This window comes from Equus quagga, chromosome 16, assembly GCF_021613505.1.
Source record: "Equus quagga isolate Etosha38 chromosome 16, UCLA_HA_Equagga_1.0, whole genome shotgun sequence".
Classification (NCBI taxonomy): Eukaryota; Metazoa; Chordata; class Mammalia; order Perissodactyla; family Equidae; genus Equus; species Equus quagga.
Window position 1 is genome coordinate 42,362,329 of NC_060282.1, and position 25,773 is coordinate 42,388,101.

Here is a 25,773-nt window from a genome sequence, read left to right on the forward strand (position 1 = left end):
TGATATTGTTCTAATAACAAAGTTATCCAGATTCAAACTGGAAGTGTAGTATAAGGAGGATGTAAAGAGAAGATGGAATTGTCTAGGCAGTCCTACAGGCATTAAGACTCTGCTCTCTCATTGTTTTAGACTTCTTATAAATGGTAAAGTCCCAGGGCTTCATGGAGGGAAAGATATATAAATTAGGATATGTCTTTTTGGTGGGGGGGGGGGGGGCGGTGAGGAAGATTCGCCTTGAGCTAACATCTGTGCCCATCTTCCTCTATTTTTTTTATGTGGGATGCCTCCACAGCATGGCTGATGAGTGGAACAGGTCTGTGCCCAGGATCCCAACCCACACCACAGAAACAGAGTGTGCAGAACTTTAACCACTTGGCCCTGGGGCTGGCCCCAGATTTGTGTTTTTTTAACTTTCACATTTTGACCAGAAGCCAGTGGAGATTACGTAAAGAAAAATTATAGAATCATCTCTTGGAAGATCTGAATGGAATTAGCTGTGGAGTCATTGAATACAATTAAAAGGGCAGTTTCAATAAAGTAGAGAACAGATTTGGAAGACCATGGGCTACAAGAAATTAGAACAGTAGGAATGAAGAACAGGCTCAATGAACTTTGTAAATAAAAACAACTAGAGAACAATAAAGGGGTCTATATCAGTAATAGACTGTAAAACACAAGCAGCTTTAGATTGTATCTAGAAATATTTTTAATAAAAATAAAAGGGGTCAGAATAATAAAACTCCTAGGAAGAAATAAGCCTATAGCAGAGAAAGTTTCTTAAATCACTATTTAAGAAAGTACCTATATAATGTGGTGTATATATACTTACGTTTGTTAACAGGCATTTTAATTTAATCAACAGGCTTTAAAATGGGAACTTTGTCCTGTAACAATCATCTCCTGGCTAAATCTCTTCCTCCAAGTCGATGCTCTTAAAGATGCTCCTAAAGTTCTTCTACCTCAGTATTCTCAGGAAAAGTTCATTCAAATAGCTCAGGTTTGACATTTTTATTGAATATATGCTAATGTTAATAACAGGTTTTGTTTAGTGTATTTATAATCTTAAATAGGCTATATGACAGCATATTGAATTAAATTCACTCAATTGACTAGAACAAAACTTCTAATGCATAAAATTCTATCCCTAATATTTATGTTGCTTAATAATTCTAGAAAAGTTTTTAAACTTTGAGTTTAACTATGAGTACTTTTCAGCTTTAGGAGTCCAAAATAGAAATACCTCTTTTTGATATAAAATGGGAAAGCTATTTTTCAGCCAGTTGTCTTTAGGCTTCACAATGGTATGATTATCTTACTCTTAAATTTGAATACACAAGGTAGCTATTTTACATGTTAGAATTAAAATCACCTTATTTAGTTATAACATTTCTTAAAAAGTTCAAGTGAAACTTTCCTATGCCAGCTTATAACAAATATTCTAACAAAGTAGCTAATTAAAAGATGAGGGTACCAGTCTTTCCTGCCTACTTCTTACAAGAAATATCTTAAGGCTGCTGTAACTGTCATATATAAATGAAGAAAATCTACATTTTTACTCTATGTAGGATGTGAAAATCTTACATATGGAATTGAAGGAATTGAGGTACTTTGAAGTAGGTTTTAAGTAACCTAAGTTGAAATTTAACTTGTGTTTTAAATCTAGTAAACATATTATGAACCCTAAAACTAGATAACCTGTAAATATACTGGACTCGGTTCATTTTGTAAAACTTCCTAATGAAGGCTTAATAATTTTTTCCGTCAGAATTCCCAGCATCACAGTTTATCATAAGTAGCTATATCCTTTTGATAGAGAGGACAGACCTTTGATAAGCTGATAAACAATAAAGAAACAGTTTCTAGGGGTATATAATAGTAATTCATTTCCAACTCTTCTACTCATGTTTACCTTCGGGACCAATGGGGGCAAACATAAATTGTTTTATTCCACTAGACAGGTATCACCTCAGGCCTCTGAAATCTAGCCCTTTTACACCATTCCACTGCTCCTTGTTCAGCTCTTTTACTGCCTGGATTATACTGCCTTTTAACTAATCTCAGTATTTAGAAGCAAGTTCCCTTCTTGTGTATCTGCTTCACCACTGTCTGAGGGAATCATTCTTTTTTTTCTTTTTTTTTAGATTGGCAACAGTGGTTAGCTCAGGTGCCAATCTTATTTATTTTTTCTTCTTCTCCCCAAAGCCCCCCAGTACATAGTTGTATATTCTAGTTGTGAGTGCCTCTGGTTGTGCGATGTGGGACGCCACCTCAGCACCGCCTGATAGCAGTGCCATGTCAGCGCCCAGGATCCGAACTGGCAAAACCCTGGGCCGCCAAAGCGTAGCGCACGAACTTAACCAGTCGGCCATGGCACCAGCCCCGGATCATTCTTAAAATGTAACTTTCATGATTTAAAATCTTCCAGTAATTTCATGGGGCCGGCCCGGTGGCACAGCGGTTAAGTGTGCACGTTCCACTTCTCGGCGGCCCCGGGTTCAGCGTTTCGGATCCCGGGTGTGGACATGGCACCACTTGGCAAAAAGCCATGCTGTGGTAGGCATCTCACATATAAAGTAGAGGAAGATGGGCATGGATGTTAGCTCAGGGCCTGTCTTCCTCAGCAAAAAGAGGAGGATTGGCAGTAGTAAGCTCAGGGCTAATCTTCCTAATAAAAAAATAAATAAATAAATAAATAAAATCTTCCAATAATTTCAATAAAGTTGTGACTTCTTAAAGATCCTTTATGATCTAATCTAGGCCATCCTTCTCCAGCTACCCTCTTTTCTTTTAAAATAAAGAATGAAGGAAAAGTACTCCATGCTTATTTCTTACTTTTTACTTTAGGTGTTCTGAACTACCTGAGTTCCAAGTGAAAGTAATACTTTCGCATTTATCTTTTTAAATGCTGTTTCCTATACCTAGAACATTCTCTACCTCCCAATCTTCCTGGCTGCCTTGTCTTTTAAGATTCATCTAAGCAGCAGATGTCTTCCTCATTCTGGATTAGGTGCCCTTCTTACTAGTACACATGATACTGCATCATAACAATCCTTCACTTGTCTGTTCCCTTCCTAACCTACAATCCCAAAACTCAGCTTCCTTCAAGGGTGGTGGCTGATTCATCTTTGGATCCTTGTAGTTGTAGCAATTCTTGGCATATGGTCCCACATCATAAGTACTCTAAAATGTTAGCTGATATTTAGTAGCAACATTTAGTACTTATCTTTTTCCTCCTAAATACATGTACTTTTGCTTTTTCCTTTACTAGCTTTTAGATCTGTGTATTCTAGCCATTGATTCATTAGAGTTCCAGTACAGAATACTGGCTGCTGCTGCCTTGTGCCATTTTACCTCTATCGAAGTGGTTAAGAAAGCCTCAGGTAAGATACTTTGTTATCTTCTTACCTGTTCACAACTTTTAAAGGGACTATTAATTTATGAACTTCAGCAACCTGCTTATGCAGGAATTTAAAATTTTAATAGAAAAAACTTAGTTTAGTGATTACCTTCTCTTCTGTTAGAAGTACTTTCTAATCCTCAATGTATATCCACAAACAAAAAAAATAAGGGAGAATGAAATTTAAATCCATTTGAAGTTAGTCAACATGATTATAGCTCTGCTTTAAGAGTTCTGTGGGTTTTGACAGTTTCAATTTCATATGTAGTAGGTACTGATTAAGAAGCTTTAAGTCTTTTTCTCCCTCAAAATAGTCACATTATAAACATAGGTCGAGAGTGATAATCTGTTCTGACTTGCTAATCTTGCTGACTTTGGTTTCTTTTTAAATGAATTTTAAAAGAACTATCTTTAAATTTGGAAACAGGAGTAAATACATTAGGCATATGTTAGATAAGTTTCCGATGTAACCTTCACATTTAACTTCTCTCTCTCTAGGTTTGGAATGGGACAACATTTCAGAATGTGTAGACTGGATGGTGCCTTTTGTCAGTGTAGTAAAAAGTACGAGTCCAGTGAAGCTGAAGATTTTTAAGAAGATTTCCATGGAAGACGGACACAATATCCAGACCCATACAAATTATCTGGCTATGTTGGTATGTTTCTTGTGGGTTTTTTTGGTCTTACTGAAACTGATAGTAAAGGATACTATGGAATAATACTTCAGACAGTTACATAAGATGGTAAGGAGAAAGTAAGTTCTAATGGGCACACTGATTTAAAAATGTAGAAAAGTTAATAAACTCAAAGCAAGATTTGTGAAGTGTCTCAAGATCAATGCCAGAAGTCCAGGTAAGAGTTTTAAAAAATACAATTATAGGCAGTTCAAAGTATTGAACCTCTAGAATATGACTAGTCACAGTTGCAAAGACAATAAAGATACCATTCTATTAGGCCTAAGAGTCTCAGATTAATACCCAAAAGTCTGGTCTGACTTTGTTTTACTGTATCAATGCTTTATCTTACCTGTTAATCTCTGCATGATTTCTTCACATGTATAGGATGAAGTAAATTATGTAAACACCTTCAGAAAGGGGGGACAGGTGTCACCAGTGTGCAATGGAGGCATTATGACACCACCGAAGAGCACTGAAAAGCCACCAGGAAAACACTAAAGAAGTTAACTAAGCAAACAAGTTGAAAGTGACCAAGTATTGGATAGAATTTCATAGAACTGAACTAAAGTTTTACAGGAAAATAGTGCTATGACTGTCCTAGCCAATTCAGAAGTTTCACTGCCATTCTTTGATTTTAAAAAACCACTTAAAATTGGCACTAAGGAAGAAATCTGTTTAAAGAAACAGGAGGACTTGTTTACAGAGATGACTTCATTCCCAGGGTGACTGAATAGAAGCCAGCCACGATTTATGCCATGACAATTTTTTTGATCTAGTGTTACTATGTTTATCTTGATAAACTAGGAATTTTATCATTGGAGTTTTGGACTAGATAAATGCTACCTTAAAGGGTACATTAAATGATACAGTACTTTGAATCCTAGTTTTTAGATTCTCAAAATTCACACACTCTTAACTAGTGCAATTTGGTTCTTGAAAATAAAATTTAAACTTGTTTACAAAGTTTTAGTTTTGTATTAAGGTGACTAATTTATCTACAGCTGCTGTAGCAAGCTATTATAAAACTTGAACTTTTACAAATGGTGAACTTTAATCTGTTTTTAAACTAGTTTATTTGCCTTGCCATAATATTTTTAACCATCAAGGCTTTGATGAACATGGTGTTTAAACTGTGCTCTATACAGTGGGAATACCAAAGAAATTACAAACAAGATAAATGCTGTGGCTCCCACCTGGGACTCTGACATATAGTTTGCTTTATAACAACTTTTTTGTACATCACAATTTGGGTGAAAAACTTAAGTACCCTCTCAAACTATTTATATGAGAAAGTCACTTTATTACTCTTAAGATATCCCTAAGGATTTTTTTTTTAATTTAGTGTGACTAAGGCTTTATTTATGTTTGTAAAACTGTTAAGGTTCTTTTTAAATTCCTACGTTATGAGTTAAGGACAGTGTCAAAGTGATAAAGCTTAACACTTGACCTAAACTTCTAAATTTCTATTTTCTTAAGGCAGAAAAGTATTAAATGTATACTGACTCTTAGAAATCTATTTATAAAAAAAAAAAACTTGACAACAACTTGCTGTATATAGACTAGCTACTTCTACATAAATATTTTAAATTAGCTTTTTAAAAAAAATTTCAGCCTCAAATGTGGATTTAATTAGAAAACAAATTATTCTGTTACTGGACATGTGAATCTGTTCTTCCTTTGAAGAAATTATAAATTTAAGCTATTGTTATGGTGTGAAGGCTTCTGTATAGTTTTTGTTTTTAAACTAATGTTTCAGAATTTTGTCTGAAAAGAAAACACCACTAAATGTGTACATATGTATTATATAAACTTAATCCTGTTTATTTTTAGCCCATTGTTTAAAAGTTAAAAAATTAACTAACTGCTTAAAAGTAAAGTTTTGCCATTGCTTGGAGAAACTTTTTTTTCCTTCTCTGTGCTGCCAGCTGTAACACTTCTTCTGGGTTGCTTGCGTTCAATTCTGTCTGGCCGATAGCTTTGATCTTCCAAAACAAAAAAGTGATGTTATTTAGAGGTGTAGTCAAAAATAAAGGCTTGCTAGTATAGATATGACTATCTACATGCTAACAATGATACAGTTAGTTTAATGATTAACTGAACCTCTAATTATAAATGCTGAGAGGTGTGGAATAAATTAACATAAAGACTAACTAACACCACTCCTAAGGAAAAGATCAATTGCTGAACCAGTTTATGAAATTATCTTCAGTAACATTAAGTAAATTCCAGTAAATAAATTCTACATTATAATTTGACACATGACACATTGTTATAGTTAAGGCTCCTACAAAACAGTTTGAAAAATCCAAATTCATTTTTCAGTGCTTCACTTTTTTAATGTACAAAAATAGCCAGTTGCTCAGCTCTGTATCATCATATAGTGACTCACTTCTTTCATGATTAGAAAGAAATACCTCAGCCTACTAAAAATCCATAGTAGTATTTTGCCCTGGAGTGTTTTGTGAGAGCATGTTTTAGGACCTTAGAATTATCTTTAGATTGAAAAAAAAAAAATTAAAAAAAGAACTTCTTTAAAAACAAAGACTACTCTGGTATGTAACTTCAAGGGACATAAGACTTCAAAAACTGATCGTCAGGTTAGGGGAGTAATAGGAATTGCTGAATGATGCCATTTCAGCATAAGTGAATCCAAGTGGAAAGACCTGGTAGTGGGGTATAAATAGTTATTTCAAACCTAGCTATAGAAGTCCAAGGTATAAGACAGAAGTTGTAAGGTGCCAGATATTTGAGAGAAATGATACACCCTATGTGAGTAGTAGTCAAAAGTATGAGTGGATGAGATGATCTTGGGAGAATGTTGGGCAACCAGAAAATAAACCAAGGACTAACTTATTGTGAAAACCAAGTTTTAAGGGGTAGACAGAGGGAGATACCCACAAAGAAAAGGCAGAACAGTAAGGGAAAATAATTGAGTAAAAATGATGTCAGGGAAGCTAAAGGAATAAAGAATTTCAGTAAGGAAGGAGATATAAGCAATAGGATAAGAACTGAAAAGCATCCACTGGCCTTGGCATTTAGTGACCCATCAGAGAACAGGTTAGGAGTGGTGATGGCAGATGTCACTGCATTGGGTCGAAGAGCTTCAAAAAACTAGGTAGAGAAGGGATGAGAAGGTGGTAGAAGCAGTCAAAAGTTTTTGTTAAGAATAAAGTAGTTTATATGCTATGGGAGAGGTTGACAATATAGGAGAGGAGACAACTAATTAAAAGGTCTGAAGGGACAGAATCAAAAGCACACAAACTTGCCTTCAAGGAATAGCAAGCATAACCTTTTATTGACTAAAGGAGTGGGCTTAACAATGAGTGCAGCTGTAGATTATATTAAAGGTGGAAAGCAGGGACTTGGACCCAATTTGAAGCTGGCACTCACAGGGCCACAATTCCCAAGACTAATAAGTTCCATGAGAATAGGAGCTGGTCAGTCTTCGTTCTGGTCTATTCTAACCATAGGCAAGGAAGATGAAAATGGAAAAGGGAGAGAGGATGGTAAGCATAACAAGGGGAAAGTCTAAAACAGTCCCTGAAAAGAATGTAGACCACTGACTACTGGCAGGTAAAATACGACATGAGGGGCTGGCCAAGGTTGGAGACCAGGGTTTGGTACTGGCACGAGTTTATACGGTTGTAGGATTTTCTCCGACAGGACTCAGTGGCTCAGGAAAACAAATTTTTTAACTGATTCAGGGTTGGGACTTTTCCAGGTGAGGTGAAGGACAAAAAAGCAAAGATGCTAAAAATATTGATCAGAGTAGTTTCAACAGTCAACCATAGATAGCAGAAGTTCCCAAATCTGGTTTGTCATCAGAACTAGCTGGGAAGCTTAACAATTGGATTCCAGGGCCTCATTTCAGACTGGCTGAATCAGTATCTCTGGGAGTGCACTGACTAGTATTTGCTGCATTTGAGGTAAGTGGGGCAGGAAGCAAAGTTGCAGAGAGGCTGACAGACTGGGGAAAAACTGGTCATGAACTCCAACATCTCACTGATCACAAAGAACATGGGAGCTAGGAAGTAAGAGAGGTATAGTTTACTGGCAGAGATCTTATGTAGAACAATTCTGACTGACAGTGAGGCATGGCTATGGGGAGGGGTGGCTGACGCAGAGTAAAGGTGATAATGGAACCTGTAAAGCTAGGGGTCTTGGAAAAGTTGATCACATTTTTTGATGCATGTAGAGGAATAACCAGGAGGGTGGGTAAATGAGCTAGTAGAGAGGCAGGCAGTCTCCTTGGTATAAGCTTCTAAGGAGAAAGGGTTTAAAAAATGATACAAAGGTTTGGAAATAGCATCAAGGACCTGGGAAAATGTCAGTATTGCCTTCCAGCCCTGGATAAATTGGAAATGGAAGAATGAGTAGCCTCCAATCAAGTGGCACTGGCTTCATGTTCTTTTTCGTTTTGTTAAAAAGATGCTGTCATCATTGTTTCCTCTAAATAATGGCTGTACAATTTAGTCCAAGTATAAAGCTTTACATGACACTTCATAAACAGCATACAGGCAATACTTCATTTTATTGCACTCTGCTTTATTGTGCATCACAGATACTGTGTTTTTCGCAAATTGAAGGTTTGTGGCAACCCTGCATCAAGCAAGTCTATTGGCGCCAATTTTCCCAATAACATTCGCTCGCTTCACGTCTCTATGTCACATTTTGGTAATTCTCACAATATTTCTAACTTTTTCATTATTACTATATTTGTTATGGTGATCTGTGATCAGTGATCTTTGATGTTACTCTATTGTAGTTGTTTTGGGGTGCCACAAACCACAACCATATGAGGTGGCAAACTCAATCGATAAATGTTGTGTCTGTGCTGACTGCTCCAGTGATTGGCTGTTCCCCCGGCTCTCTCCTCCTCCTCAGGCCCCCCTACTCACTGAGACAAAACAATATTAAAATTAGGCCAGTCAATAACCCTACAATGGCCTCTATGTCTTCAAGTGAAAGGAAGAATTGCACGTCTCTCACTAAAGCTAGAAATGATTAAAGCTTAGTGAGGAAGACGTGTTGAAAGCTGACAGGCTGAAAGTTAGGCCTCTTGTGCCAAACAGTTAGCCAAGTTGTGAATGCAAAGGAAAAGTTCTTGAAGGAGACTAAAAGTGCTACTCCAGTGAACACACGAACAAGAAAGCAAAAGAGCCTTATTGCTGATATGGAGAAAATTTCAGTGGTCTGGATAGAAAATCAAACCGGCCACCACATACCCTTAAGCCAAAGCCTAATCCAGAGCAAGGCCTTAACTCTCTTCAACTCTACAAAGGCTGAGAGAGGTGAGGCAGCTGCAGAAGAAAAGTTTGAAGCTAGCAGGGATGGTTGCTTCATGCAGTTTAAGGAAAGAAGCCATCTCCACAACATAAAAGTACAGGGTGAAGCAGCAAGAGCTGGTATAGAAGCTGCAGCAAGTTACCCAGAAGATCTAGCTAAGACTATTAGTGTGGCTACACTGAACAACAGATTTTCAATGTAGACAAAACAGCCTTATACAGGAAGAAGGTTCCATCCAGGACTTTCATAGGTAGAGAGGAGAAGTCAATGCCTGGCTTCAAAGCTCCAAAGGACGGGCTGAATCTCTTGTTAGGGGGTAATGCATCTGGTGACAAAATTTTAAGTTGAAGCCAGTGCTCATTCACCATTTCAAAAATCCTACGTTCCTTAAGAATAAGCTAAATCTACTCTGCCTGTGCTCTATAAATGGAACAACAAAGGCTAGATGATAACACATCTATTTACAATATGGTTTACTGAATATTTTAAACCCACCGTTGAGACCTACTGCTCAGAAAAAAAGATTCCTTTCAAAATATTACCGCGCATTGACAATGCACCTGAGCTCTGACGGAGCTCAAGAGCCCGTCACCCAAGAGCTCTGACGGAGATGTATAACAAGACTACTGTCATTTTCATGACTGCTAACACAACATCCATTCTGCAGCTCATGGATCCAGGAGTAATTTTAACTTTCAGGTCTTTACTATTTAAGAAATACATTTTGTAAGGCTACAGCTGCCATAGATAGTGATTCCTCTGATGGATCTGGGCAAAGTCAATGGAAAACCTTCTGAAAGGATTCACCATTCTAGATGCCATTAAGAATATTCGTGATTCATGGGAAAAGGTCAAAGTATCAACATTAACAGGAGTTTGGAAGAAGTTGATTCCAACCCTCATGGATGACTGAGGGGTTCAAGATGTCAGTGGAGGAAGTAACTACAGATGTGGTGGAAACAGCAAGAGAACTAGAGTTAGAACCTAAGGATGTGACTGAATTACTGCAATCTCAGGATAAAACTCTGATGGTTGAGGAGCTGCTTCTTATGAATGAGCAAACAAAGTGGTTTCCTGAGATGGAATCTACTCCTGCTGAAGATGCTGTGAAGATTGTTGAAATGACAACCAAAGACTTAGAATACTACATAAACTTAGTTGATAAAACATTGGCAGGGTTTGAGAGGACTAACGTCTATTCTGAAAGAAGTTCTACCATGAGTAAAATGCTATCAGATAGCACTGCATGTTACAGAGAAATCATTTGTGAAAGGAAGAGTCAATCAATGCTTTAATTGTTGAAGTCAATCAAAATTCAGTGTTGCCTTATATTAAGAAATTGCCAAAGCCACCCTACCTTCAGTAACCACCCCCCGATCAGTCAGCAGCCTTCAACATCAAGGCAAGACCCTCCACCAGCAAAAGATGACTTGCTGAATGCTCAGATGATAGTTAGCACTTTTTAGCAATAAAGCATTTTTAAATTAAGGTATGTACATTGTTTTTTAGACATAATGTTACTGTACTGTTAACAGACTACACTATAGTGTAAACATAACTTTTATATGCACTGGGAAACCAAAAAATTCATGTAACTTGCTCTACTGCGACATCTGCTTTACTGAGGTGGTCTGGAACTGAATCTACAATTATTTCCAAGGTGTGCCTGTATACTTTTAACATGAGTGAAAGAGCAAAGAAAAAAATATCTATGGTGATAATGATGCAACAAATTTAGGCAAGCAAAAATGGCCATAAAATTTACAGTGTTTTAGCTTATAAATCAAATTTAAATAAATGATTCATCTATTCAGTAGCTACAGAGCATCTATTATGTGCCAGGCACCATTCTAGGTATAAGCTATGACAAAACCAAGTCCCTACTCACATAGGGAAATAGCCAATAAATAAGTAAATATATAGTATGTCAGATGTAGAGAAGTGCTATGGAGAAAAATTTTAAAAGAGAAATGAGAATAAGAGTATTGGAAGGAAAATGAGGAGAGACACTATTATTTTATAAGATAGGAAAGAATGATTACTAAGAAGGTGACGTTTAAGGAGAGACCTGAGGGACATTAGAGAATATTCCTGGAAGAGAAAATTTCAAAGGCCCTTCAGTAGTGAATGTTCTGAGCACGTTCAAAGAACAGTAGAGGTATGGGGATAGCAGGAGTTAGCAAGGAGGAAAGTCGGATAGCAACCCAGAGCTCATATGCGGCCTTGTAAGCCAGGTAAAGACTTCGACGTTGTGTGAGGTGGGAAACAACTTAAAGGTTTGGAGCAGAGATGACACGATCTAACATTTTAATGTAAACAAACTAGATGTAAAAGCTCCTATTATCAAAATAGCATCTTTTAAGAAGTAAATACTGATAACCAAATTCTGGCAGTAACTAGGCACAGAAAATCTTTTTTGTGTTGGTCCAAATCTTAACAGTGGTTTAATATTAGAGAAATTAAATATATCACCGAAGAAAGGCATAAGGTAACTTACCGCAATTTGTCTTTTGTCTGTTTCTCCTCTTTTATGATGAAGATCTGAGTGCAGCAGTTAAGATTAATAAATCTGATACTATTAAATACCACGATAGAATCTGAACTATTTTCCAGTTTTGATTTAGAAAATACACAATATTAAATACTTCCTTCATTTATAGAAATGAACTGTTCTAATATCATGTATGTAGATGAAAGGATACAAGTCAAGTATTCCAAAATGGTAACATCCCATATGTAGTCATAGTAGGAGTCCATAGCATCATGACTGAAAAATTGAATTGTTACTTCCTCTTTCTTAAGCAGAAAAATTTTAACTTCATTTTATTTTAAAAATCATTCATACCTGTTTTGTTCCTGCAGTGATTTAAAAGCTGTTTTGTAGTCAATTTCTCTGAGGAACTGACATAAAATTGCCACCTACATAAACAAAGACAGATTTGAAAATGGTTTCATGTAACTAGTGTCAACAATGATTCTCCTGGTTTTGAAGGGGTAATTTTTAATAATTCTTATATCAAGAATATATTATTTAAGAGGACTTGCAGATCATGCTGAGTGGATCAGCTCCTATTTACAGATTTGCTCCAATTTTAATTACGAAAGACTTTACACAAGTGTCCATCTGCCCAATATTTTCTTCATCAGTGACCTAACTCATAAATTTTTAGAGCTTTATTTGAGTAAGAAGCTGGCAAAAAGCCTGGTCAGAAAATTGAAGGGAATGAAAAGCTGCCAAAAAAAAGTGTCATGACATTCAAGGACATAGAGAACATGCAATTCAACCTTTCACAGCTGGCCAGTACAGAAGCTCATTTTGGCAAAATTTACACTGCCAGTCTGCTTAACGTAGAAAGCAGATCCATTTCAATCAGGTTTGTAGGTCATAATGCTGATCTCTCTAAAAAATATTTTTAATTTTTTTTAACTAATGTAATTCACATATCATAATATTCACCCTTTTAGAGTGCACAATTCAAGGATGTTTAGTTTACTCAGAAAGTTGTACAACCATCTCCACTATCTAATTCCAAAACATTTTCATCCTCTTCCCACCCCCCACAAAAACTGTACACATTAGCAGTTACTCTCCATTGCTTCTCCCCCCAGTCTCTGGCACTAATCTACACTCTGACTCTAGACTCTATAGAGTTGCCCATTCTGGACATTTCATGTGAACAGAATCATACAAGGCTTTTTGTATCTGGCTTTTTCCACTCAACAAAATACTTCCAAGATTCATCTTGTAGCATGCATCAGTACCTCATTCCTTTTTTATGGCTGAATAATATTGCATTGTAGGGATATACCAAATTTTGTTTATCCATTCATCAGCTAATGAACATTTGGGTTGTTTCCACTATTTGGCTATTATGAATAATGATGTATGAACATTCATGGACAAACTTTTCTATGGACATGTTTCAATTTTCTTGGTTATATACCTAGGAGGAACTGCTGAGTCATATGGTAATTCTATGTTTAACTTTTTGAGAAGCTGCCAAACTGTTTTCCAAAGAGGTTGCCCCATTTTATATAGGGTTCCAATTTCTCCACATCTTCAACACTTTTTACTGTCTGCCTTTCAATTACAGCCATCCTAGTGAGTATGAAGTAGTATCTCATTGTGGTGTTGATTTGCATTTCCCTAATGACTAACGTACACATCTTCTCAAATATAAGAAAATGTACATGAGAATGCTTCTTCTCCAATTAGAAGATTCAAAGACCAATGTTTTCTAATTCATACTTTCATTATAGTTAAAATTCTATAAACTATTAAGAAAAATCTAAAGACTATGCCAAATTCTTAAACCATAAATTTAAGCAACTATGATATGGAAAATAAAAGCTACTTCCCAGTTCAATGCTTTATCTTTATTATAAATTCTAATATACGTGAAAATAAACCAACATCATAATATTATCTAACCTGTGTGTGGCAATTCAGCAAAGAACAGCACTTTATCATTCGTTTTATAACCTACAAAAACAAAATTCTGATTATTTTCAAAAACTAGTTAACATCAGTTGTGAGAAATGTACCACTCTGATGTGGGATGTCAATAATGGGGAAGGTTGTACATGTGTAGGGGGACAGGATGTATGAGAACTCTGTATTTTTCACTCAATTTTGCTGTGAATCTGAAAGTATTCTAAAAAATAAAATTTCTTTAAAAAAACTAGTTACTAAAAACTTTACAATCTTATTTCAAAAGTCATTTATTATAAGCATTGAAAAAAAGCAATTTATTAAATTGTGATATTGGTGGCCTAAACCAGAGGAAAGTGCAATGTATATCAAAAGGAAATGAACAAAATTTGAGATTTTGGAGGTAGATTCAACATACCTTGAAGGCTGACTGAATGCTGCTGAGAGGGTAAGTAAAGAAAAGAGGATGACACTCAGAATCTGAGCTTGGTCAACTCAAATGGTTAAACAAAAGGAGTTTGGTATTTTGGTGGGGGTATTTTTGTGTGTGTGCATGTTGGGGAAGGTCATCAGGAGGAGAGACTGGTAAAGACAGACGCTGATAGCAGTTTTAGAGAGGATGAGTTAGAGGTGTTTTTGGGAAATCAAGCAGCAATGATCTCCAGGCACTGGAAATACGGAAAACAATCTGGTCCAGAGCAACCCATTTGGGAGTTACCATGACATACATGGAAATGAATAAATTCACCCAAAAAAGGAGCCCAAGAAGAACAACATTTAAAGATAGACAAGAAGAAAGCAAGCCCACAGAAACAACTTACCTGGTCTGTATAAACATCAGGGGGCACAGTCTTATTAAAGAAATCTGAACACACAGCTCCAGCCTGGAGGTAATAGTGAAGAGCTGCTGAATACTGATTTGTTGCTAAAGTAGAAAACAGAAATAAAGAATTACCTGTCATTAGATGTAACAGTTGGAAAAACAGACAGGGGCTCCTTTGTGAAGAGTCAGGAATTACTTCAGGACTCCACAAAAGCATATTAAAACCACAGATCTAGGTATAACACTTAAGCAGAACAACACTGACAAAAATTGACTCTCTATATTTTTTTAACCACTTTAAAGAAGTAATATAATAGATTTTTTTGTCTTCTAAAACTGGTTAGTCAAAAATTTAGCTCATATGTCCTGTCAAACTTACTGGTGCAGAATTAAGTATTTAGAGGTATTTAATTTCCAAATGCCCATACTAAAAATGTATGTTTATTTTCTGACATAGTTTAAAATCAGTAATTATAACCTGAATATAGATATTAAGATCTTGATGATAAATTCTTTTGGGGCTGGGGTGAAAATGAGCATTAGAATAGGCAATTGTTAGCTTCAAAAATAATCCAGGAGAGAGCAGGATGTTGTAGGTGAGTGTACAGATGAAATGAGACTGGCTACAAGCTGATTACTGTTAAAGCTGGGTGGCAGACAGATGTGATTCATTACACTATTCTCTCTACTCTCATATTTTGAAGTTTCTCTTTAAAAAAAATCAACTCCTAATCCAAATAGGCAATGAAGAAGTGAAACTCTGTTTGCAGACGACATGATTTCATATATAGAAAACCCTAAAGAAGTCATCAGAAAACTAATAGAAATAACAACTACAGTAAAGTTGCAGGCCACAAAATCAATTTACAAAATCAGTTGCATTTCTATACTCTAATAATGAGCTAACAGAAAGAGAATTTAAGAATACAATCCAACTTACAATTGCAACAAAAAGAAGAAAATATCTAGGAATAAATTTAACCAAGGTGATGAAAGACCTGTGCAATGAAAACTATAAGACATCGCTGAAAGAAATCAATGATGACATAAAAAAATAGAAAGATATTCCATGCACATAAGTTGGAAGAATAACTATAGCTAAAATGTCCATACTACCTAAAGTAATCTACAGATTCAGTTCAGTGCAATCCCAATCAGAATGCCAATGACATTCTTCACAGAAACAAAAATAAGAGTCCTAACACTCATGAGGCAACAAAAGACTCCCAGAGGCTAAAGCAATCCTGAAAAAAAGGAACAAAGCTGGAGGCATCACAATCCCTGACTTCAAAATATACTACAAAGCTCCAGTAATCAATACAGCATGGTACTGGTACAAAAACAGGCACACAGATCAATGGAACAGAATTGAAAGCCCAGAAATAAAACCACACATCTATGGACAGCTAATCTTTGACAAAGGAGCCAAGAACACACAATGGAGAAAGGAAACCCTCTTCAACAAATGGTGCTGGGACAACTGGACAGCCACATGCAAAAGAAAGACAATTATCTTTCACCATACACAAAAATTAACTGACAATGGATTAAACAGTTGAACGTAAGACATGAAACCATAAAACTCCTAGAAGAAAATATATGCAGTACATTCTTTGACATCGGTCTTAGAAGGATCTTTTTGAATACCATGAGTACTCGGACAAGGGAAACAAAAGAAAAAATAAACGAGTGGGACTTCATCAGACTAAGGAGCTTCTGCAAGACAAAGGAAACCAGGATCAAAACGAAAAGACAATTTACCAACTGGGAGAAAATATTTACAAATCATATATCCAACAAGGGGTTAATCTCCAAAAAATACACAGAACTCACACAACTAAACAACAAAAGAACAAATAACGCGATCAAAAAATGGACAGAGGATATGAACAGACATTTTTCCAAAGAAGATATACAGATGGCCGACAGGCACATGAAAAGATGTTCAACATCACTAATTATGAGGGAAACACAAATCAAAACTACCCTAAGACATCACCTTACACCCATTAGAATGGCTATTATCCCCAAGACAAAAAATAAATGTTGGAGAAGTTGTGGAGAAAAGGGAGCCGTCATACACTGCTGGTAGGATTAAAAACTGTTGCAGTCTCTATGGAAAACAGTATGGAGATTTCTCAAAAATTAAAAATAGAAATACCATGTGACCCAGCTATCCCACTACTGGGTATTTATCCAAAGAACTTGAAATCAACAGTACAAAGAGACCTGAGCACCCCTATGTTCACTGCAGCATTATTCACAACAGCCAAGACATGGAAGCAACCCAAGTGCCTGAGGACTGATGAATGGATAAAGAAGATGTGGTGAATATACACAACGGAATACTACTCAGCCATAAAAAAATGACAAAATACTCCCATTCGCAACAACAAGGATGGACCTTGAAGGTATTATGTCAAGCGAAATAAGCCAGACATAGAAAGACAACCACTATATGATTTCTCTCACATGCGGAAGATAAACACATGGACAAAGAGAACAGTTTAGTGGTTACCAGAGAGGAAGGGGGTTGGAGGGTGGGCACAGGGAGTGAAGGGGCACATTTATATGGTGACTGACAAATAATGTACAACTGAAATTTCACAATGTTATCGAAGTAATACTATTCAGCCTTAAAAGGGAAAGAAATTCTGACACATACTACAACATGGATAAACCTTCAGTGAAACAGCCAATCAGAAAAAGACAAATACTGTCTAATTGTACTTATATGAGGTACCAGGAGTAGTCAGATTCATAGAGAAAGTAGAATGGTTGTTGCAAGGGGCTGGAGGAGGAAATGGGGAGCTGTTGTTTAATGGGTACAGAGTTTGAGTTTTACAAGATAAGAATGTTGGAGACTGGATGCACAACAATGTAAATATGCTTCACACCACTGAACCGTATACTTAAAAATAGTTAAGATGAGGAGTGACATCAGCGACATGGCAGAGTGAGCTCACCCAGGACTCTCTCCCCTCCAAAATACAACCAAAAGCACCAACTGCATTCCAACCAAAAAGAAAAAATCCTAATAACAGAAATTGTGAGAGACACACAGCAGCCAAACAATGGAGGGCAGAGGCTGCAGCTTCCCTTGGAGGAGCTGGAATGGGGTTAGGAGAGAACTTTGCTGCCTCCCCTAGAGACTGGGGATCACTACCGTGGGTGACGAAAGGTGTGGGGGGGGGGGGGGGGGCCGTGCATCTGCAGGATTGTCCAGGTCTCCCACAGACCAGTGCAGCAGAAACCCTCTAACTGGGGAAAGCCTTCGCCTGGGGGAACCCCATCCAAGCCAGGGGCCCCGGAAACCAGAGAGGGAGGGCTGATCGGAATCCAGGTCGGCAGGCAAGAGAAAGTGCCCCTTCTCCCCCAACCCATGCTCTGTGCTGCGCGCTGCAATCACAGCTGAAGTCACAGGGCTCAGAACGCGTGGCTCTCGACCCCCATCTAGCGGCAACAGGCTGTAACTGCAACCAAAAAATAGCATCATGCAAAAACCGCTCCTCCACCATTCAGCAATTTATAAAAGCTCCAGATCAGAAGGAAAACAATTAAAACACAGAATTATGTCCTGAGGACTTGGAAATAGGTAAGCTAAGTGACAATGAATTCAGGGTAGCTATCATCAAAAAACTCAATGAAGGAAAGGGAAATAGAAACAAGTCAACAAGATCTGGAGTTACTTCACAAGAGGTTGAAAGTATAAAGAAGAATCAATCAGAAATACTAGAGATGAAAAGTACAATGGATCAGATAAAACAGAATATGGATTCCCTGAATGCCCATATAGACACCAGAGAGGAGTAAATTAGCATATTCGAAGACAGACAGGCTGAACGGCTCCAGACAGACCAAGAAAGAGAACTAAGAATTTAAAAAACCGAAGAAAATCTCTGAGAACTAGCTGACGCAATGAAAAAGTGCAACTTAAGAATTATCGGAATTCCTGAGGACGACGAAAGGGAAAATGGAACAGAAAGCATGCTTAACGAAATAACAGAAGAGAACTTCCCAAATCTAGGGATTGAGAGAGAAATGTGTGTGGAGGAAGCTTTCAGATCTCCTAGATCTGTCAATGTAAAAAGACCTACAGCAAGGCATATAGTAGTAAAAATGGCAAAAATGAATGACAAAGAAAGAATACTCAGGTCAGAAAGGCGGAAGAAAATAACCTACAAAGGAACCCCTATCAGACTTTCAGGGGATTTCTCTATAGAAACCTTACAAGCTAGGAGAGATTGGAATGATGTATACAAAACTTTAAAGGATAAAAATCTTCAGCCAAGAATACTATATCCAGCAAAAATATCCTTCAGATATGAGGGAGAAATTAAATCTTTTCCAGACAAACAAAAGCTAAGGGACTTTGTGGCCACAAGACCTCCACTACAAGAAATCCTCAAGGAGGTTCTCACACCTGAGAAAAGGAAAAAAGGTAGAAAGGGGTCACAAAACACAGAGTACGGAGACAGATAGAATAGGATAGCAAATATTCGACTATAGCATGAGGATAAAGGGAAGTAAATCACCAAAGCAAAGACAATCTTATCACTCTAACCACAAACTCACAACACAAGTTGGAATAAGAGATGAAAATAATAACTTAGGAGGGGAGGAGGAAAGGGACTGAAACAGTGTAGGCTAAGGAAGTAAGAGACCACCAGAAAATGGACTATGTTATACCGAGATTTTGAATACAAACTTCAGGGTAGCCACTAAACTAAAAAACAGAACAGAGACACAAAACATAAATAAGGAAAAATCTAAGATACTCAGCATAATAAAATGCAGAAGTCAATGGGTAGGCTAAAACACACAGGATGAGAAACAAAGGAAACGCAGGAAAACCAGAAAACAAGCGACAGAATGACAGCATTAAGCCCTCATGCGTCAATAATCACCCTCAATGTAAACGGACTGAACTCTCCAATAAAAAGACACACAGTGGCAAAATGGATTAAAGAACAAGATCCAACAATTTGTGGCCTCCAGGAAACACCCCTCAGCTCCAAGGACAAACGCAGGCTCAGAGCAAAGGGGTGGAAGACAATACTCCAAACTAATAGCAAACAAAAGAAAGCAGGTGTCACAATACTTATATCAGACAAAACAGACTTCAAGATAAGGCAGGTAAAGAGAGACATAGAGGGCCAATATATAATGATGAAAGGGAAACTTCATCAAGAAGAAATAATGCTTATAAATATCTATGGACCCAACACAGGAGCACCAAAGTTCATAAAGCAACTATTAACAAACCTAAAGGAAGATATCAAAAATAACAGAATAATAGGAGGGGATCTCAACACCCCACTGACATCAAAGGACAGATCATCCAAACAGAAAATCAACAAGGAAACAGTGGAGCTAAACAAAAAGCTAAAATAGTTGGACTTCATAGACATATAAAGAACACTCCATCCAAACACAGCAGAATACACATTCTTCTCAAGTGCACATGAAACATTCTCAAGGATAGACGATATGTTGGGAAACAAGGCAAGCCTCTACAAATTTCAAAAAATTGAAATAGTAACAAGCATCTTCTCTGATCATAATGCTATAAAGCTAGAAATCAATTACAAGAAAAAAGTTGAGAAAGGCACAAGGATGTGGAGACTAAACAATATGCTATTGAACAACCAATGCATGATTGAAGAAATTAAAGAAGAAATCAAAAAATACCTGGAGACAAATGAAAATGATAACATGCCATACCAACTCATATGGGATGCAGCAAAAGCTGTATTAAGAGGAAAATTCATCGCAATACCAGCACATCTTAACAAGAAAACTCCCAAATAAGCAATGTTAAACTACAACTAACAGAATTAGAGATAGAAGAACAAAGCCCAAAGTCAGCAGAAGGAAAGAAATAATAAAAATCAGAGCAGAAATAAATGCTATTGAAACAAAAAAGGCAGTAGAAAGGATCAATGAAACAAAGGGCTGGTTCTTTGAGAAGATAAATAAAACTGACAAACCCCTAGCCAGACTTACTAAGAAAAAAAGAGGGAAAGCTCAAATAAACAAAATCAGAAATGAAAGAGGAGAAATAACAACAGACTCTGCAGAAATACAATGGATTAGAAGAGAATACTACGAAAAACTATATGTAGGCAAAATAGATAACCTAGAGGAAATGGATAAAGTCTTGGACTCCTATAATCTCCCAAAGCTTAATCAAGAAGAAGCAGACAATTTGAACAGACCAATCACAAGGAAAGAGATTGAAACAGCAATCAAAAGCATCCAAAAGAATAAAACCCCAGGACCAGATGGCTTTCCTGGGGAATTCTACCAAACTTTCAGGGAGGATTTAATACCTATCCTTTCCAAGCTATTCTAAAAAATTAGGGATGGAACACTTCCTAACACATTCTATGAGGCCACCATCACACTGATACCAAAGCCTGACAAAGACAGCACGAAAAAAAAAACTACAGGCCAATATTGCTCATGAACACAGATGCAAAAATTCTTAACAAAATTTTAGCAACCCAAATTCAGCAATTCATCAAAAGGATCATACATCATGATCAAGTGGGATTCATACCAGGGACACAGGGATGGTTCAACATCCACAAATCAATCAATCTGATCAACCACATCAACAAACTGAGGAATAAAAACCACATGATCATCTCAATAGATGCAGAGAAAGCATTTATGATAAAAACTCTGAATAAAATGGGCATAGAAGGGAACTACCTCAACATAATAAAGGCCATATATGACAAACCCACAGCCAACATCATACTCAACAGGCAAAGTTGAGTGCCATCCCCCTGAAAACAGGAACAAGACAAGGATGCCCTCTATCACCACTCTTATTTAACATAGTACTGGAGGTTTCGGCCAGAGCAATTAGGCAAAAAAAAGGAATAAAAGGAATCCAAATAGGGAGGGAAGAAGTGAAATTCTCGCTGTTTGCAGACGACATGATCTTATATATAGAAAACCCCAAAGAATCCATTGGAAAACTTTTAGAAATAATCAACAACTACAGCAAAGTCACAGGGTATAAAATCAATTTACATAAGTCAGCAGCATTTCTACACTCTAATAACAAACTAACAGAAAAAGAACTCAAAGAAAAAGAACAATACCATTCACAATCCCAACAAAAAGAATAAAATACCTCAGGATGAATTTAACTAAGGAAGTGAAAGACCTATACAACGAAATTACAAGGCTTTTCTGAAAGAAATGGATGACGACATAAAGAGATGGAAAGACATCCCATGCACATTAATTAGAAGAATAAACAGTTAAAATGTCCATTCTACCTAAAGAAATCTACAGATTCAACACCATCCCAATCAGAATCCCAATGACATTCTTTACAGAAATAGAACAAAGAATCCTAAAATTCATATGGGGCAACAAAAGACCCCGAATTGCTAAAGCAATCCTGAGAAAAAAGAACAAAACTGGAGGCATCACAATCCCTGACTTCAAAACATACTACAAAGCTACAGTAATCAAAACAGCATGGTACTGGTACAAAACCAGGTGCACAGATCAATGGAACAGAATTGAAAGCCCAGAAATAAAACCACACATCTATGGACAGCTAATCTTCGACCAAGGAGCTGAAGACATACAATGGAGAAAAGAAAGTCTTTTCAACAAATGGTGCTAGGAAAACTGGACAGCCACATGCAAAAGAATGAAAATTGACCATTGTTCTTCACCATTCACCAAAATAAACTCAAAATGGATCACAGACCTAAAGATTAGACCTGAAACCATAAGGCTTCTAGCGGAAAACGTAGGTAGTACACTCTTTGACACCAGTATTAAAAGGATCTTTTCAGACACTATGTCTTCTCAGACAAGGGAAACAATAAAAAGAATAAACAAATGGGACTTCATCAGACTAAAGAGCTTCTTCAAGGCAAAGGAAAACAGGATTGAAACAAAAAAAACAACCCACTAACTGGGAAAAAATATTTGCAAGTCATACATCCAACAAAGGCTTAATATCCATAATATATAAAGAACTCACACAACTCAACAATGAAAAATCAAACAACCCAATCAAAAAATGGGCAGGAGACATGAACCAACATTTCTCCAAAGAAGATATATGGATGGCCAATAGGCACATGAAAAGATGCTCATCATCACTGATCATCAGGGAAATGCGAATCAAAACTACACTAAGATATCACCTTACACCCATTAGAATGACAAAAATAACTAAAACTAACAGCAACAAATGTTGGAGAGGTTGTGGAGAAAAAGGAACCCTCATACACTGCTGGTGGGAATGCAAACTGGTGCAGCCACTACGGAAAACAGTATGGAGATTTCTCAAAAAATTAAAAATAGAACTACCATACGATCCAGCTATCCCACTACTAGGTATCTATCCACAGAGCTTGAAGTCAGCAATTCCAAAAGTCCCATGCACCCCAATGTTCACTGCAGCATTATTTACAATAGCCAAGACATGGAAGCAACCTAAGTGCCCATTAACTGATGATTGGATAAAGAAGATGTGGTATATATACACAATGGAATACTACTCAGCCATAAAAAAGAACAAAATCGTCCCATTTGCAACAACATGGATGGACTTTGAGGGAATTATGTTACGTGAAATAAGCCAGATAGAGAAGGACAATCTCTCTATGACTCCACTCAAATGAAGAATTTTAAATGTAGACAAAGAGAACAGATTAGTGGCTACCAGGGGAAAGATGGGGTCGGGGGTGGGCACAAAGGGTGAAGCGGTGCACTTACAACACAACTGACAAACAATAATGTACAAGTGAAATTTCACAGGATTGTAACCTATCATTAACTCAATAAAAATTAAATTAAAAAAACAAAAGGTTAAGATGGGGGGGCCGGGCTGTGGCCAAGTGGTTAAAGTCGTGTACTCCGCTTCAGCTGCCCAGGGTTTTGCTGGTCTGGATCCTGGGCACGGACATGGCACCTCTCCTCAGGCCATGCTGAGGCTGTGTCCCATACAGCACAACCAGAGACATCACAACTAGGATATACAACTATGTGCTAGGGGGCTTTGGGGAGAAGAAGATGAAGATGGAAAAAAAGTGGCAACAGATGTTTGCTCAGGTGCCACTCTTGAAAAAACAAAATGGTTAAGATGGCAAATTTTATGTTATATGTATTTTACCATAATTAAAAATAAAAATTATAAATAAAATTTGAAAAAGAGAATCACTTGAAAAAAAAAAATCAACTCCTAAAAAAACTGATCCTGAAATGATACCAGTCAGAAATTTTATTTGACCTGTAAAGCAACAGAAATATTGGAAATCTCACATCAAGTTGGAAAATCTATCACATATAATGGGGGAGAATTAGGAATCTATTTGCAAGAACACAAATCATTATTCAGAGTGCCTAGACAGATTTTGGAACCTTTAAATAGCAATTCTGCAAACTAAACTTTAACCTTTTTTCTTAAGAATGTTTTACCAACTTATTAGATGAACATTCACTATTTTTAGAAAACAAAAAGGTAGTCAACAGAAAATTAAAAGCATCTACACAGAAAAAGCTCTACACAGAAAAATTATGTATATAACAATTATACTCTTACTCTCAATTTTATCTAGGAAGAATTTAGATAATGTCAAAAACAAGACCGAAGTTTAATAAAGTATTGTAATACAATGTGTAATGTATTTATTTTCACTTCTAAAAGTGCTACAAAACAAAAGACGAAGGAGCCAGGTTTCTCACTCACCAAAATAACTATCTGCCTGGATGAGCAGCCAGGAGTGGTTGCCTGGATTTATAGCAAGGGCATACCGGACCAGCTCTTTCACCGTGATCGCCACAGCTTCAAAGTCCACTGACTGGAGGCTACAGGGAAGACAACCAGAAGTCATCTCTATTTCAACAGTCAACCGCAAATGCCATACACACATTTATTAAAGACAAAACCAAAAAGACTTAGCCAAAATTTTGGTGACCATAAATATAATGCTAAACATTACTAGGAGTAAATATATGAAAACTATCAAAATAATGAAGTCTGAAAAAAAAAAAGACAACGAAGTATGAGAAAGTGTGATAAGCTAACTTTCTGTAAGGGGTTAAAAACAATTTCATTTTTGTTTCCTTTTTTTTTCCCAAAATGCCAAAGAAGCTGGACTATTCTAAAAAAAAAACTTTAAATATTTTACAATACAAAGCACATACCAGTGGTAGGATAAAACCCTATCTCTGCTTTTTATGCACCATTTACAAGCAACAAAATTAGAGAGACAGACTCACAAAATTTCCCCAAATGATCTTTTAATTGTGTTATCTAGAAGAAGCGACAAAAGTCAAGGGCTCAAACACTAACAATACTGCTGTGTGGCCTGAAATCCATCTTGTGGCTTCTTGTAAGAGTAACCGACTCCCCTGGATTAGAAGCCCGCTGGCCCTCACAGCTCTGGGGGCTAGCTGTGCCAGGTGTACCACTTCAGTGCTTTGGTAGCAATAAAGAATCACACAAAGGGTAGGGAGCATGGCCATCTGCTCTGAGGCTGGTTAAACTTGGAAGTCTTAAGACACAGAATTAGAAGATGGAACTGTAAGGATCCAAGCCAGGCCAGAACCCAAGAAACACAGCTGATAGCACCTACCTCCCGGCAGCAGTAAGGCACAGTGGGAGAGAACACAGGCTTTGGATTCAGACACACAAGAGATTCAAGTCCTGGCTCTACCATTTACTAGGTAAACTTTTGACAAAGTACTTCTGTTGCCCTGAGGGGTTGGAGTAACTCATTTCTGCTCCCAGTATAGCAGGAGAGGAACTGTGGTATTAGCAGCAAATACCCAATTACTTATTTACAACTACATGAGTTAAACTGGTTTACGATTATACTTCATAGAAATTTACAAAATGATACTAAGTCTAAAAATTCTATCTACATATCAAACAAATCAATTTTAAATAGTAATACTCAAACCATGCCATTCTCACGCTATTTTTGGACTCAGTAAAGACTCTTGCTCAAGAGAAATACTTTATGTGGTCAAACATTTAGTCACATTTTATTTTCTCTGGGTCAATTTACATTAATTTTATCATGAAGATAACAGATAAGCCTAAAATGTGCTTATTCTAAACATCTAGCTTAGAAAATGTATTAACTTATTTAACCCTCACAATTTGGAGGTA

The 25,773-nt window shown here is 36.9% G+C and overlaps 2 protein-coding genes across 8 annotated transcripts in view; one reads left to right on the plus strand and one right to left on the minus strand.

Moving 5' to 3' along the window:
* Positions 1-5,718, plus strand: part of CCNE2 (cyclin E2) — a 14,116-nt gene extending 8,398 nt beyond the window's left edge. For all 6 annotated transcript variants that reach the window (XM_046642050.1, XM_046642056.1, XM_046642054.1 and 3 more), the window contains 4 exons: positions 863-997; positions 3,269-3,380; positions 3,896-4,053; positions 4,459-5,718. In XM_046642050.1, coding sequence (XP_046498006.1) covers positions 863-997; positions 3,269-3,380; positions 3,896-4,053; positions 4,459-4,572 — 519 coding nt within the window. In that variant the 3' untranslated portion in view covers positions 4,573-5,718. The remainder of the gene's footprint in view (positions 1-862; positions 998-3,268; positions 3,381-3,895; positions 4,054-4,458) is intronic.
* Positions 5,719-5,864: 146 nt separating this feature from the next.
* The window catches only part of INTS8 (integrator complex subunit 8), a 65,496-nt gene continuing 45,587 nt past the window's right edge, over positions 5,865-25,773 (minus strand). For both annotated transcript variants that reach the window (XM_046642047.1, XM_046642049.1), the window contains exons 21-27: positions 24,346-24,464; positions 14,614-14,717; positions 13,793-13,843; positions 12,206-12,279; positions 12,063-12,127; positions 11,858-11,901; positions 5,865-6,056 (exon numbers count right to left, since the gene is read on the minus strand). In XM_046642047.1, the coding sequence (XP_046498003.1) occupies positions 5,940-6,056; positions 11,858-11,901; positions 12,063-12,127; positions 12,206-12,279; positions 13,793-13,843; positions 14,614-14,717; positions 24,346-24,464 (574 nt within the window). In that variant the 3' untranslated portion in view covers positions 5,865-5,939. The remainder of the gene's footprint in view (positions 6,057-11,857; positions 11,902-12,062; positions 12,128-12,205; positions 12,280-13,792; positions 13,844-14,613; positions 14,718-24,345; positions 24,465-25,773) is intronic.